This window comes from Drosophila takahashii, chromosome 2R, assembly GCF_030179915.1.
Source record: "Drosophila takahashii strain IR98-3 E-12201 chromosome 2R, DtakHiC1v2, whole genome shotgun sequence".
Taxonomy (NCBI): domain Eukaryota; kingdom Metazoa; phylum Arthropoda; class Insecta; order Diptera; family Drosophilidae; genus Drosophila; species Drosophila takahashii.
The window spans coordinates 38,479,994-38,496,042 of record NC_091679.1 but is presented as its reverse complement, the minus strand read 5'-3'; the positions used below and the strand labels follow the sequence as shown (position 1 = coordinate 38,496,042).

General features: G+C 41.5%; 3 protein-coding genes across 8 annotated transcripts; 2 read left to right on the top strand and 1 right to left on the bottom strand.

Moving 5' to 3' along the window:
• Nucleotides 1-68: 68 nt before the first annotated feature.
• Nucleotides 69-2,207, top strand: Syx6 (Syntaxin 6). The gene is made up of 4 exons (XM_017143762.3): nucleotides 69-320; nucleotides 418-575; nucleotides 981-1,688; nucleotides 1,828-2,207. The coding sequence occupies exons 1-4, from the start codon at nucleotides 286-288 to the stop codon at nucleotides 1,902-1,904; spliced, it is 978 nt and encodes a 325-aa protein (XP_016999251.2). The 5' UTR covers nucleotides 69-285; the 3' UTR covers nucleotides 1,905-2,207.
• Nucleotides 2,208-2,916: 709 nt separating this feature from the next.
• On the top strand, nucleotides 2,917-8,252 carry LOC108058797 (spermine oxidase). 2 transcript variants are annotated; one of them, XM_017143737.3, is made up of 2 exons: nucleotides 2,917-3,022; nucleotides 6,113-8,252. In XM_017143737.3, the coding sequence occupies exon 2, from the start codon at nucleotides 6,128-6,130 to the stop codon at nucleotides 7,658-7,660; it is 1,533 nt and encodes a 510-aa protein (XP_016999226.2). In that variant the 5' UTR covers nucleotides 2,917-3,022; nucleotides 6,113-6,127; the 3' UTR covers nucleotides 7,661-8,252. The 2 variants fall into 2 exon arrangements, with proteins under 2 accessions (XP_016999226.2, XP_016999225.2); XM_017143736.3 differs by having other exon boundaries at nucleotides 2,921-3,026.
• metro (membrane palmitoylated protein 7-like protein metro) lies at nucleotides 7,946-15,725 on the bottom strand. Of its 5 annotated transcripts, none has more exons than XM_017143731.3 (9): nucleotides 15,356-15,725; nucleotides 12,759-12,867; nucleotides 12,413-12,690; nucleotides 11,823-11,954; nucleotides 11,424-11,453; nucleotides 10,935-11,102; nucleotides 10,064-10,385; nucleotides 9,607-9,900; nucleotides 7,946-9,079 (listed from the first exon to the last, which is right to left on the bottom strand). In XM_017143731.3, the coding sequence occupies exons 2-9, from the start codon at nucleotides 12,799-12,801 to the stop codon at nucleotides 8,559-8,561; spliced, it is 1,788 nt and encodes a 595-aa protein (XP_016999220.2). In that variant the 5' UTR covers nucleotides 12,802-12,867; nucleotides 15,356-15,725; the 3' UTR covers nucleotides 7,946-8,558. The 5 variants fall into 5 exon arrangements, with proteins under 5 accessions (XP_016999220.2, XP_070069144.1, XP_070069142.1 ...); XM_070213043.1 differs by having other exon boundaries at nucleotides 9,607-9,783; XM_070213041.1 differs by having other exon boundaries at nucleotides 15,638-15,718.
• Between the last annotated feature and the right edge of the window lie 324 nt (nucleotides 15,726-16,049).

Below are 16,049 nucleotides of genomic sequence, written 5' to 3'. Positions count from 1 at the left end.
ACGTGCTGTGCAAACCTTGTTTCTAGCCAAAGATAAAACCCAGTTGATTGTGAAATTCCTGCTAAGAAAGATAGAAAACATAAAATAGCTCCGTTTTGGCTTAGGTTTTGGTGTAACCCCCTCTCGGTTGGCACTACCAACTTGCACTTTCCACGCATCCCCCTTTGGATTTTGGGGGTGGTTTTCGCCCGGAAAAATCCATGAAAATAACCGTCAAGTACGCCACGCTGGTGAAAAACTGCTAGGAGTGTTACATTTCCGTTTGGGCCAAGAAGAGAACACGGCATGTCTCTGGAGGATCCCTTTTTCGTAGTCAAGGAGTAGGTTCCCCGTTTGATTAGATGGCAATGGCACTCTATCCTGGATTTCCCTATAACTTATCACTATGTTTTTCTTTTTTTTTTCCTTAACCCCCAGCGAGGTATTCAAAGCTCTGAACAAAACCCGCGGCCTCTATCTGCGTTGGCGGGAGTTGGGCGAGAGCGGAGGAACGGAGGCTGAATGGACCACCACCGAGCTGCGTAACTCGCTCCGGAGCATCGAGTGGGATCTCGAGGACCTCGAGGACACTATCAATATCCTTTTTGCCAAAGCAATCCATTGGAAAATCAATTCCGTCCCCGGTACTCAATGCGTTTGAAGGGTATATAGTATTTTGGTTGATATGTGTGGAGAAGTAAATTTGATTTTACTTGCCAAGTCAGTTTCAAAGTCTGTTTCTTATGTCATATTGGTTCTGAAGAATTCGGGATGTCTTTTGCATATGACAGAATATTATTTTTCATAGTTAAATTACTTGTTCAAGGTTTCAACTTATATTTTAATTTAGTATTTTACAATTTTACTCCAAAATACGTTTTTAAATATATCTTTTATTACGTAATATGAGTACTGGGTATGTTAAAGTCGGTTCTATCGACTATATATATCTACAATTTCCCCATGGTTCTTTCCTTAACCCTAACCCTTTCGACTCTTACGCATTGTTGAGAAGAATCCGAGCAAGTTTAGGATCGACAACCGTGAACTCTCCAGCCGGCGCCACTTCATCGACAACACTCGCGATGAGGTCAAGCAGATGAAGGATAAGATGAGCCTGAACCGGAGCAGGGACAGAGACATCACCGCACACCAGCCGCTGCTCGATAACGATCGCCACAGCCCCAATCACAATCATTCCCTAACCATACCCCACTCGAATTCCAACTCCAACGAGTACCATCAGCATCCGCACAACGATCGCACCTATCTGGTGGAGTGTCCCAACGGCAACTCGCTGATCAATAGCGGCAGTCAGGCGGTGGCCAATACCATAGCTGGAACCATGTCGGCGGCAGCGGCAGCAGCTTCCCGCCACAGCGGCACCAAGTACTCCAAGCTGGAGAACGCCCTCGACAGTCCGAGTCATTACGGGCAGACGCATCATGGCGGCGGAATGGACAGTCCGAGTCATAGGTATGTGGGCGAGACGGTGTCCATACAGCAGCGCATGATCCAGGGTCAGGACGAGCAGCTGGACATGATCAGTGATTCGATTGGCACCCTCAAGACGGTCTCGCGGCAAATTGGCGTGGAGCTGGATGAGCAGGCGGTGATGCTGGATGACTTCGGCAATGAGTTCGATACCACGGAGTCCAAGTTGGACACGACCATGAAGAAAGTTGCCAAAGTCTTGCACATGAATAATGGTGAGTAGGAAGGTATTATGCTGGGAACTTAGAATGTGGACTGCAAGAACTAGTTCTTATAATCCACAATACCCAACGATTTTTTCTATAAACCTGGATATTTTACATTAAACTAATATAATCTATCTTATCCCCGCAGATAAACGACAGTGGGCCGCCATCCTTATCCTATCCGGGCTGTTACTGTTTGTGATAATTTTGTTTATTATTTTGTAATTGCTTTCATTTTGTTTCCAACTCGTTTATATTTAGTGTAAATTGTATTTATTTATGAATTGGCTTGGTATTTAATTCCGGTTTTAAAATGCAAATCAAATAATGTTTATTTAAACGAATTATCAGCATATTCCAAGTAAACTCCCTTGCTGTATATACACGTAAAAAATTTTAACAAGATTTATTACCAGCCTCTCTATATATATATGTATGTATAATGTAACTCCAAAGCTACGGACCGAGATGATCATGTAAAGTCAATGTAGGCGGGTAATAAAAGATAACTAACTACTTATATACCAAGTGCTCCAGAGTTCTGTCATTCCCGATTTGGCCAAAGGATATTTCAACTGACCTGTACATACATCGAAGGATATATCTACATATACACACAAAATGGACCTACCAATATCAAACGAGTTATTTAACGAAGAGTCTTAGGAAATTCCTCTAACCAAATCTAGCAAAAACTTGTACGCAGTTGAGTAAATATAAAAATATATATATAAATTAAATTCATCATTTAAAGCTAAAATGAAATACTTTTTACGGGGCGTTCAAAGGTAAAAAACAAGTAAAAGCATTCTTAAAGTTTAAAACTTTGTATTCGTAATTCAAACGAATATAGTCGATTTATAGAAATTAATTTGTTAGTAGTGTTGTAGAAAATTGTATTCTTTACATCCTTTATATCCTCTAAAATTTCGTAGTGTAGGATTTTTTTCTAGACTTATAAAATCCGTCGAAAAATATAATGGTAATGATACTTTAATTTATCCCACGTTCGTAAATTTAGAAGGTGTTTTTTCACAGTGCATTTGGAGAGTGGATCAGACCCCTTCCCATTTCTCTCAATTCACAAAACCACTCGATTTTCAGCTGTGTTGGGTGCTTTTGCCCAGAGCTTTTGGGAAGCTCACAGTCTGCGCAGGGGGCCCAGTGGCGTCGCCAAAGGGGAACACGGAAAAGGACCAGTACATAACCCCCCTTGGAATTTCGACTACGCCACTGGTCACAGCATAAGCACACGGGCAGAGCGGCACGTTTCCATGTGATGTTTTTGGTTTTCGGCTTTCAGTGTTGTTTGCATTTTCCGCGGAGCTGGAGTTTTTCCAACAGCAAGTATATAACAAATATATAGTAAAAGTCCCGGTAAAATGTTCAATTGTTGAATAAACTGGACTAAGCGGTTCTTTAGAGTTATTTTTGTGTGGTGGAGTGCGCAGTGAAGTGAATTTAGAAACCACCCAATATATCACCCCCATAAAAAGTAACGCAAAAATCAGTTTCCTCTCAAATGTTTGTTGCTGGTTTTCCTTTTGTATTTTTTGTTTGTCGCCGAAAACCTTGAACATTTTTTTTGGCCAAAAATATAAAATCAATGTCAAGCGGAAGGAGGTGGAAACCGCTCTCTTGTTTTTCCTCCCTTTTCCCCTTTTCTCGTTGGTAAAAATCAGATTTCAGGGGAACTCCAGGTAAAACCAGCTGGTCCGGTTGGCTAGATACTTCTGCGATTTTTCCGCCCCTTTTCCCGATGTTCCCCCCATTTCCCCTAGCTTCTGTGGCTATTAATAAATTCATGTAGCCAGAAGCGAGTGAACATATTTGTGACTGCCTGTGTTTGTAGTCTTGTGTTTTCCTTTGGTCGAAAGTGTTGCTTTTGAGGTTTTGTGCTGGTGGGGGGAGCTTTTTCGAAACTCTTATCAAAAGTCGGAATTGCGGGCAGGAATTCGTTATCGAAACAGATGAGCGGACATGCTGTTACTTTTTAATCAAAATACATCATTATTGTTGTCGGTGGCAGAGGGCGGTGATCAAGCTCAAGTGCCTGGAATTGCACTGCACCAATTCCATAAGCAAATAGGATAGTAGTGACACTACACTTAAAATAAATTCAAATTTTTAGACATTTTTTAAAGAGAGTTTTGTAAATAACTCTTTATTTTGAAAGAGTTCATATTTTCCGTCTTTCTAAATAATCAAATAAAAACACCTCTTAACGAGGTAAAAAACTAGTGACGATCGCACCTTCAACGTACAAAAGTTCTGATATCAACTTTTGTGACGAAAAATAATTTTAGATGCGACTAAATAAGTACGCTACCTAAAATTTACTCGTTCGGCCCGCTTTAGCAAATATTTAATATCTACACGAATGTTTTTCTGTTTTAGCGTGCCGAATGAATAAATTTTAGGTAGCGTACTTATTTAGTCGCATCTAAAATTATTTTTCGTCACAAAAGTTGATATCAGAACTTTTGTACGTTGAAGGTGCGATCGTCACTAGTTTTTTACCTCGTTAAGAGGTGTTTTTATTTGATATCAGAAGTTTTTGTTTGTTTACTTTTGCTCTCATAGGTGCTAATATAAACATTTAAATTTAAATTGGTCATAAATCATAATTCTTAAACTATTGTATTTTAACGAATTAAGTTAAAAAGGCGTTGAAGTATTTCAAAATACCTTTTAAACGAGGTATAGCACATGTCTGTACCTTTAGTAGTGTAGAACTTAAAAACTAACGAAATTTAGCCATTTTTAGCTATTTTCCCGCTAAAGTAGCGGCTTTTTCCAAAAGTCGTAGAACAAAAGATTCCTATATGGAACTCTTAAGTGCAAATTTACTGATTCCATGACCCTAAAATACAGTTCGGATACCCTCCCACAAAATTCAATACTCAGGGAGCGTTAATTGTTCGAGCTGGCAAAAGTGGCTATTTTCGTATAAAAATAACTTTTAAACGTGACTTTTTACAGTAATGTGTTATATACCAAAATTTAAGGAATCTCAAGGGCTATACAGTTTAAGGTTTTAAAGAAAATCGTTAGAGCCGTTTTTGAGAAAAATAAAAAAAAGCTAAAAAAAAAGTTTTAAAAAATTGTCTTTTGTTCATATTTTTTTAATTATTACATTTACACAAATTGCATATAGAAGGCGTTTATAGCATTTAAAAATACCTTTCAAACGAGATGCAGCACAAGTCTGTAGCTTTAGTAGTATAGAAGTTACGGCTTTCCGATTTTTAGCTATTTATAGCTGTATTCCCGCTAAACTAGCGAGTTTTTCCAAAAGTGGTAGAACAAAAGTTTTTTATATCGATGTGATGAACGTCATATAAAATTTTCAAAACTTAAAAAACATGTTTTGGACAAGTGGACAAGTGGACAAGTGGACAAACAGAAATTAATTTTCATTTTGGGAAGAAGAAGAAAATCTTATTTTGGCTATAACTTTTGAACGGAGAGTCGGATTTTGACAAATGATCCCTCATTCGACGGGTATTTTCAAGAGGAATACAACTAAAACATTGCGAGGGGGCATTTATCCCCACCGGCCCCAACAGCTCCAAATTTCGAAATTTTAAATTTTTCACTTTCACCGCTCTCTCTCCCAAGCCAATTGATTTTCTTAAAGTCTTGGTATGCAATCCTTTAAGTTTTTGCAATACCTTTCGATTGGTGTATTACTCATTACGATCGGACTATCACTGCCGATTTTCAATTTTGCGGCTATATAATAGTAGTCGCCTTCGCACACTCTCCTGGTGCGCTTCGTCACTACATGGACTGCCGTCCATAGTGATATTGAGTAGGTACTGTTTTGGAATATTTCGAAAAAGGTCTCTATTCTGCTTTCATTATTTTTTGGAATAAACAATTTTCAACAAAGTGCAGATTTTTGTACATATATACATTTTATGCTACAGGTATTCTATCTATTGCTTTATAATAAGTTATTCATTCATTGCGAAATCAATTTAAAATGCTATTTTTGAAAGTGAAAGGGAAAGGCTTTTTTCAAAAGCACAATGGGGATTTTGAAAAACAAATGGGTAATTATAATCTAATTTGAGTACAATATAACAACAATTTTTGGCCAGAAAATTCTTTATTTCTAGTTTGAACGTGCAGTGTACGAAATTCTAAACATGGCAAAACCACGTTTGAATATTTTAGAGGGTAATAAAAAAGCAAGGAACATGACTTCGAATAATTTTTTTTATTATTTTCAATATTATCGATTATATTCTTTAAAAGCTTACTTCTTATTCAAAACATAATTTTGTAGACAATGTTTAGAACATTTCTTTCAGTGCAAGCTCAATTGTCACCGGCTGCACACTCCCCCACACTCAAACTAATGGTGTTTATTACTTAATTTGCATTCCTCCCGTTGCTCTGCCCACCCCTTTGATACCCGAACACAGATTCAGTTACCCGGAATGAGTGGCGCACAGCGGAACCTGGATCGCAAGATCGTTGTCATCGGAGCAGGAGCCTCGGGCGTGGCCTGTGCCACCGAGCTCCTGGAACTGGGCTTCCAAAATGTGCTCGTCGTGGAGGCGGAGGATCGTCTGGGTGGACGCATACACACCATTCCCTTTGCGGACAACGTCATCGATCTGGGCGCCCAGTGGTGTCACGGCGAGCGGGATAATATTGTCTACGAACTGACGAGGAAACAGGAGGAGGAGCTGCTGGAGTCCACGGGTCCGGTGTACGAGAACTACCAGTGCGTTCGTTCGAATGGAGATGTGGTGCCCGAACACATAGCCAGTCGCCTCAAGGCCATTGTGGGTGATTCACTGGTGACCCGGCAGCTGGAGCTGCGCAACTGCAGCGGATCCTTGGGCAGCTATCTGACCAACAAGTTCTACGACACCCTGCGGCATCCGGAGAACAGCGATATCGATGCCCAGGTGGCCAGGGAGTTCTTTGTGAATTACCAGAAATTCGAAAACTCTGTCGAAGCCTCGGATTCGCTGGAACAGGTTTCGGGGCGGGGTTACCTGGACTACTGGGAGTGCGAGGGCGACATCCTGCTCAACTGGAAGGATAAGGGCTATGTGGAGCTGCTCCGACTGCTCATGCGCTCCAGGGAGTTGAAAACGGAACATGGTGTCCTGGAGCAGCGACTCCTTCTCTCCACTCGGGCAACAAAGATCAACTGGAATCGAAATGATGGACGAGTGGAGCTGCAGTTGAGCAATGGCGATAGCTTCATCGCGGATCATGTGGTGGTCACCGTTTCACTGGGTGTCCTAAAGGATCAGCACTTCAGGCTGTTCGAGCCACAGCTGCCCGTGGAGAAGCAACGCGCCATCGATGGTCTGGCCTTTGGAACGGTCAACAAGATCTTCGTGGAGTTCCCGGAGGTCTTTTGGCCCGAGGATTGGACGGGTTTCACGCTGCTCTGGCGGGATGAGGATTTGGATGATATACGCGGCACCTCGAGAGCTTGGCTGGAGGACGTCTTCGGCTTCTATAGGGTGAGCTATCAGCCGAGGATTCTGGCCGGTTGGATCACCAATGCAAATGGCCGGCACATGGAGACCCTGCCCGTGGATGAGGTTCAAGCCGGTGTGATGTACCTCTTCCGCAGGTTCCTCAAGTGGAAGGTACCGGATCCCTCGAATTTCCGCACATCCGCCTGGCATACGAACGAGAACTTCCGCGGTTCCTATTCCTATCGATCCATGGACACGGAGCAACTGGGCACCGGAGCCCGGGAGTTGGCATATCCCCTGACCGTGGTAGCCACCACGCCGGAGAAGGAGAAGGATTTGGAGGAGGACCAGGCGTGGCAACAGAGTCGCTGCGATAGGCCCATTGTCCAGTTTGCCGGGGAGGCTTCGAGTGAGCACTACTACTCCACCGTCCATGGAGCAGTGGAGGCGGGATGGCGGGAGGCCAGACGATTGGCCCAGTTCTACGGACTAAGCGTGTCCCGTTCGGGAACCAAATCGCAACTCTAGCTATAAGGGGGGATCCGTTACCGTTACCGATACCTGGAATGTGAAATTAAAACTCTGTCTTCGCACTACAAAAAACAGAAAAGATACAATCAAGAAAACTGAACAATATGTATACATCCTGGATAGACTTCATAATGCCTAAGCTACTAATTTACACATTTGCCATAGGTTAACATAGGTGACAGATTATATTTACATATATGTACGTGAGCTGCCCAAAAAAAAGCTGTGTTTAAGTCTTCTCTACCCTAAATAAATGTAAAATACCATATAACCCCTTTTGAATCGCATTCAAAATAGGTTTTTATTAATTGCTCACTTGTTTTCAACAGTTTGTCACTACGTTTTGATGAAATCAGTTTTCGAAATGAGACATGTTACACAGAAATTCACATTGTATGTATCCAATATGCTCTAGTTAGTGAGTGAGTGTGTGTGTATATACAATTGAGATACAATACGGTTAGCGTTTTGGGGTTACGGGGGGATTAACTCGGTACTTTGATTTCAACAACGTGTAATAAATACATTTATAATTTAGTCCATTCTTCTGAACACAAATAAATTTTGTACAACAAGTTTTATAATTTAATTTGTTATCGTAATCGTAAGTTAGATGCTGGTTGAGTTTAAATTTCCTTCACTTCCTTCTCGTTCATTTTTGGTGTCTATTATTGTATTCATTTCTTTGTTTTCACTGTTACGCAAAAAGGTACATGTCGTGAAAAGGACTAAGGCCGGACGGGAGTGGCCAGCAGGACAGCCTACGGGTAAATAGTATCGTCTCTCCTCCGTCTCTCTAGCAGATTGCTAAATTCGTATGGCAAAAATACTTTGGTGTTGTTTGTTTCAACAAATCGCATGAAATGCTTCTCCACTCTTTGGCATCCCCGATCTCCTACTGCACCCACATGGATGGTGCCCATATGGGCTCGTTCTCCAGACGCTGGACATTCTGGACCAGCTGCTCAAAGGCATTGACCAGCTCGCCGTTGACCAGTTCCACGTCGAAGAAGTGTCCGTAGAGGAAGTCGATGCGTTCGGCCGACTTTACCATATCATCGAACTCCTCGTCCGTGAAACTCCTGGCATTCGCCTCATCGAAGGTGGACTTGGCCCTGGCCTCCGTTCGCGTGGTCTTGAGGACTTCCAACTCTGGTGGCTTCACATGGATAAGGAACGGTTTCAGCTGGGCTGTGCGCAGAGTCTTGATCGCCTGGTAATGCGGACTCAGCACACAAACGCATCCGGCATTCACGATCGACTTGACACTCTCCGCCGAAGTGCCATACAGATGGCCCTTGTACTCGCCGTGCTCCACAAACTTGCCCGCCTCGATGTCAGCGTCCATTTTCTCGCGCGGCACAAAAATGTACTCTCTGCCGGCCACTTCGCCAGGTCGCATTGGTCGGGTGGTGTCTGAAAGGGTGTAATGTTCAGATAAGTGGTAGGTAAATAGGTACGAGATGATTTTATTCACTGATTGAAGAGAGTTCATTTTTGTACTCATTCATTTACTCGTTGATCATTTGTTTACTTGGTCACCTAATCTCTTAAACAATGAATACCTAAACGGATAAACGGAAGTGGATCAACCAAAACTGCTAAAGTGAACCACTTAACAAATGAACAAGTTAGGAAATGAACAACTGATCAAAATTACTCAAGAGAACTTTTCTTACTTATTAATTTACTCATTGTTCATTTTTTCACTTTCTTATTAAATATCTTTAATAATGGAACAAATGAACAAAGGTGGATCAACAAAATATGGTAAATTGAAAAATTTAGTGAAAAACAGAGCAAATGTTTAAGTAAGGTAATGAACAACTAAGCAAATGAACAACTTAACCAATGAAGAAATGAACAACAGAGCAAATAAACCATCGAAGTGAACATCTTCATTTCTCACAATCAAGTGAACCTCTCTTCCTTGAAATACTTACACGGCACTGGGCTGCGGAACTTCTCGGGATCCCTGGCTATCAGCCGGCGGCGCAGTTCATTACGTCCCACTCCGGGGGCTCCGATGAGCACTATGGGCCTGAAGACACCCGGCCGCGGATACAACTTGGCCACCTCCTCGTACGTGGCGATCTGCTCGCGGTCAAAGTCATCGTTCTCTGTCAAATCGTACATGATCTTTTTAGTCTTGGGCTGGCGGCAGGAGGAGCTGCTGCTGCTGGCGGGCAGACGCGGAGAGCCAGGTGGGGTGGTGCAGAGTGAGGCGCATGATCCGGCTGGCGATGGCAATGTTTGTTTGGTTGATGGATGGGGGCCAATTCGGGGGGTTGAATGAGGTGGGGATTACGATGTAGCATGAAATTAGAGCAATTTTAGTCATGGAAATGAACAGCGTATGTTATGGAAGAACCAATGGGGCTGGCAACCTGGAATGCTTACGCTTCGAGTCCAGATCGGTGCCATCTTTCTGCGATCGGTCGTGGAGGATGCGGCGCTCCTGCAGCGCCCGACTCGGGATCAAACCCGCCCTCGCCGAACGCTCGTGCTCCTTGCGAGCCTGCCACCAGTAGGCGTCGTCCTGGGCCACAATATGCAGCACATCGCCGCGCTGGAACGCCAGGCCAGCCTCCTTGCATGGTATATAGGGATCCACATCCGGATTGTAGTCGAAGTGGGCCCGCACCCGCACCTTCGACTCTCGCTGGGCGCCCTTGTTGTCCGCGGGCACCAGCTTGAAGGTAATGGTGCCCTCAGAGTTTTGCTGTAATTTAGGTTTAGGTTAGGAATAGGTTAGTTTATTTCGATTTGATTGTAATCTGAAGAAATGGGATTTAAATTAATAAGTCCTTTAAAATCTTTTTATATAATTTTTGTCTTTCAGTATATAAATAAGATCTAAAAATCGGAAAGGGAATTTTGTATGATTTTATGAGATGAGATTTTAGTTTAGTAAATTCTTATGAGTCTCCTAATATCTTTCAAATATTATTGCTACAGATAAGATCAACAAATCTGGAAGGGAATTCCATTTGTTTTAAAATTTTTTAATTGGTTTCTAAAATAGTATTGCAATAGTGGTAGTAATGGTATGTATATTAATGGTAATAGTCTCTTAGACAACATTTATTTTATCATTTTAGATTTAAAGATCATGTTTATATTATCCATGGTAGTTTTGGAATGTCGTAATTGAAGTATTATGCTTCTATAAATTCCTAGTAAATTAATTTTAATAAACTCCCAAAAAAAATTTGTTCGGAATAAAAACAATAAGTTGTAAGGGTTTTAGAGGGTTTTTAGGTTTACTTACCAGTATAGTAAGCACATCGCCGGGCGTCTTGCCCTCCACGTTGATGTTGTTGACCTCGATGACCTCGTCGCCGACGTGAATCAATCCGGAGCGATCTGCAGCGCCGCCGTGCATGATTCTGGCAATGATTATCTTGCCCGTCTCCTCGTCCGTTTTAATGGTGGCGCCCTAAAAGTAGGCAATGCGTGTCACTAGAATGTCAACTCAAGGCGCGTATGTGTGCGTGTGTGGTGTGAGTGTGAAAGTGTGCCTATCTGTGTGGAGTGCGGTTTCCGATATTTTTGATGTACGTGTATCTGATGGATGTGTCACAACAAGAACAACAAGAACCACGGAATGGGGACAACGAAATGTATCTCATGTATGTATCTTGGTGTGTGCACAGCTTCCTGGCTGTTTGTTTGTTGTTTTTAGTGCTTGGCGAACGGATTTCTGTTTATTTTCTTTTACAGTGGACATTTTTACGGCTATGGACATTTGATTACTTACAACAATTGGCTCCGCACTCTGTGCTCCTGTCTGTGTTTTATTTTTACACATTTTTTCATTTTATTGTTTACAAATGCATTTTGGTTTGGTATGGGCGAATTCGAGAAATTGATTCGATTTATTCGATTTTTACAAAAGGCAAAGTTTACAAAATTGATTAGCATTGGGAAGAGTTGACATGATGGCGATTACATGGTAGAAGTACTATAGTATGAATGAAGGCGCAGAGAGGAGCAGTTGAGAAAGGCGAAGGGGGAAAGGGGGTGAAAGTTAGGGGGCGGAAATGAAAGTCGAGACAGTGGACAGTGAAAAGCGATGGACGACAGCACAGAACAGCGATCACTGCGATGAGATGGGCATGGAAATGGAAAACGGTGTTCCCACTGGATGGTCACTCACCAGGGGCTCGTTGCTCTTGACGAGCTGCACAATCTTGATGGTCTCCTCGTCCTCGTCCATTTCGATGGGGGCCTCCGGCAGGTGCGGGTAGAAGTCCTTCTGGGCAATCGCATCGTGGGCGAACAGGAGGTGCTAAGTAAAGCAGATTTTAATCAGAAAAGTTAATAAAAAATGTTTGAGATCAAGATTGAACAATGAAACATGTGATAATAAAATAGATAAAAAATTTTATAGACATTGAAACATTTTTAACAAATGTATACGTCTTAAATAATAAATATTTTTAAAACTTTTAGATTAATAGATTTTTTTTCATAAAAATACAGGGCAAGCTTTTCGAATCTGAATATATTTTAAGATGTTTAATTTTTAAGTCTGTTAAAGAAACGTATTTTTAACATAAATAAATTTTGTAAATTTTAAATTCTGGTTTTCTTTTTTAAGCCAACTTTAATATTGTTCTAGAACCGTTACTTAAAAGTTTAAAAGTTATAATAATTTTGTTAGATTCTTAACTATTGTTCTAAAATAAACATGTTTCGTATATTTCGTATCCCTTAGTAAATTTTTCCCAGTTAGTCGCAACTCACCTGCAGATGAGAGTCCTGCAGCAGGTGGAAGGCCTCCTTGCAGTCGTCGTTCAGGTGGCATTGCTGGGACAGCTGCTCCAGGACCTCGTACAGCACCTGCGCCGAGGTGGAAAGCACGGGGGCCAACCGATCATCCCGACCCACCTTGGCCACCTTCGTGTGGACATTGACCAGGGCATTCAGCTCCTTGGATTCCAGCAGGGCCTTCAGGAAGTCGATTTCCTGGTCATTGGACAGATTCTCCGATTCCTTGAGCGTGCTGATCAGTTTCGAAAGGGCTGTAAAACAAGCGAGAAGGGGTATTCAATCATTTTGGACTGACAGGCAGGTGCGTCACTCTACTCACCTGGATCCCAGTTGATGTCCGATGCCATAACTGCTGCTAGCATGTCACACAACCGTCGACTAGTCACTGTCCTTGCTTATCCTTTACAATTTATCCTTTGGCGCTGTTCCTATAATCGAGTTAACAAAATCGATATGGGACTTTAACAACAAGCGAGGAGAGAGACTTTGTAAATTTGCGCATAAACATGTCAACAGGGGGCCAGCGGGGCCAGACGAAAGCCAAATGATAATTCCAGGCCCAAGGCTGCCACCCACCAACCACCATCCACCACTAACCACCCACCACCCACCACCCACCGCCCAATAACCATAAACACCATAACAATAGCCCCTCCCATGAAGCGACTTCTTTTGCGTCACTCGCCGCAAAGGACACCAAACCCTGGTAAATGTTGCCAAAGCTCTGCTTCGGATATTAATTTACAGTTCTGGTTCTAAAAGACGACTTGTTATCCAGTAAAAATAATATTTCCTATTTTTTTAAAGGTTAAAAATAGGAATTATGAAACCAATAGATCCTGTTTAACTTTTTTATAAAACCTAAAGGTGCCAAAATATTTATATCCAAAATCAGTTAAATCAATAAACTTTTAATTTAAGAAACTACAAATTTTTTTTAGGGAAGATACAAGCTAGCTAAATTTATTAAGGTATCTAAATTTATTTAGAAGTGAATAAAAATAAATTTCATTTTTACGCAGAAAAAAGTTGATATGAAATTGCACTCAATTCATATAATCAGACTTCATATAAAAAAAAATCCTGATATTAATTAATGCCAGATTGATATTTCAAGCATATCAATTTAACATTTTTTTTATCAATTTAATCATATGATGGATTAATTTTTATTAAAAATTGAGGATTAACTTATTAGATGCTTTACTGTAATGTTACCATAACAACAGTTTGCGCCCCATTGAACCCGATACTTTGGAGATGGAGAGACCCCACTGACGACGCCAAGTCTAAAGAACTCCCGGCCAGCAGAGCGCCAATGCAATTAGCTGACATTAAGCCGGGCCAAGTGGGGCGTTCGCTGTTGTTGGCCATTGGCTTCTGGCCAGGGGGCTCCGATGATTAGAGCTGGCGTCGGATTTATGGTCACTTTCATCTGGCCAGTGGCCCGGAATGTTGGCGCCCCTTGTTGCAATCTGCACTCCATTAACTGTTCAATGACTGCGCTTCCTGTTGCTGAAGGATTCCATTGAGAGGGCGGATGAAGAAAGAAAGGCGCCTTGGCCAGGTGCCATATTCCAAGGGGTCACCGAATTCGTTGGCTTATTGCATGACCGGTGCTCATTAGTGCCACGTTTCTGTGGAACGTGGTCGTGGGAGGTGATTAGTGTCAACTGAGTGGACGCTTTTGGAGCCCAAGAATAGTGTCTCAAGTGGGGCATTCGCATGTCCTTCAACTTGGGTCTTTCGTGGGGTCTCGAGTTTCAGCTTCTCATGGTAATGAGACCAGGCCAGCACATACACACGCATCCTAGCCCGCGGCCACTTTCCGAAACTTGGCCAACGACCTTGAACTACATACTCGTCGGTACACACAGCCACCCAGTAAAAAACTACTACCATTTTCAGGGTGAGTTGCAGCGACGTCAGTGCGTGGGATCCGAGGGTTGCAGCCCCCTTTCGAGAGTATTTTATTTTATTTTATTCCAGTGGGTGGTGCATTTTTAACTACACGTTGCTTAAACCACCACCATTGCGTATAATCACATGTTTTCTTTATGTCCTGTTACTCGAATTACGAGTTGTAAGTACAGTTAAAGAGTTACATTTATAAGATACTTTAAAATACTTTATAAAGATTTTTTGAATTAAAAAATAAGTTTGGTTTTAAATATATATAAAAGTATGTTCTTTAAATTTTTTTTAAAGATATTAAGTAATATGGTATTACTATAAAATACTGTATTTTTATACATTTAAAGGAAATAAAATTGTTCGAAGGTTAATCTTATTAAGATCAGATATTGCCTTTTTGCCACAGAACTTTTTACTCAGCGTAGTGCAATTTTCGAATGATTTTTTGTAGCTTCAGGGCTTTTCCCTTTAGAGGGGGTGTTGCATTTGCAACTATTACTGCTGCCAATCAGCTAAATGACAGAAGCCAAGAAACCAAGTCAAGCCTGTCCCCAATCACACTAATTACGCTGAGGAAAGCCGAGACAGAAAGCCAAGGGGTCTGGCGAAAAGCGAAATAATGACGTTGCCCGGGGGTCTGCCAATTGTGAAAGTGGATGGGTAGACAATGAAAGTAGTCCTTGTGGCTAGTAGATAAGGCAGGTGCCAGGTCTCCCCCAAGTCCCACTCCATTTTATGAGAGGGTAATTGAAAACACGAAGGAATTGCACTGTGTTATTTAAATCAAACCAAAGAGGCAATCTGGTCATACTGAAAATAGCGGTGGTTTAAGAGAAATTCAGAGAGAGACATTGAAATTACAGAGAGGAAATCAGAGAGAGAGAGTTAACTGAGAGAACGTTGAAAGTTTTCCCATGCCCTGAGAATTTGATTAACAACAAAATCTGGTCCCAAAAAAAAAGGAAAAGAAAAACCTACAATCTTTCAAATGGAGGTTATCACCTGGAGTTTTTCTGGGCAGTTGGCCAATACAATAATGACGGATTTCACTTAAGCACCAGCGCTATTTTATTTTTAAATTTGAATTTCCACTTCACTCGCAGACATTTACGCACACACAGAGACACTAAAACACGGCATGTCTGCTATTTTCGCTATTTTCCTCGCTATTTTTAGGCCACCAATATTGCGCACTAGTTAAGTTAACCGTTATTGTTTTGCGATTCCTATTGTACTATTAACGGATTTCACATGTTCCAGGAGGATAATCAAGGTGATTGTCACCTGAGTCCGCCAGCGGGAATCCCAGAACGGCGAATTGCGGGAGCGACAGCGACTGCACACGATGGCCAAGGAACAACGTTTAATTTTCGAAATTCTTTTTAAAGTCGAGACGACTTCGACGACCATGTTGGGAAACTCTTAGACTCTCGTTGAAAAGAGCATAGCTTTCCACTCTTATTTCCTCTCTTAGTCGCAGAACTTAATTTTAGGAAAATATTTCAGGTAGAACAGCAATTTTGGAAATATAATTTGTATATGGGATGGTTACATTTTTTAGAATACTTGAAAACTTTTTTAAATTTAAAAATAAAATCTAAATTAAAAAAACACATCCAATAATTATTTATGTATTTTTTTTTTAATATTAGTTTAATTTTAATACGATTTTATTTCATTTCGTAAATTTTAAACT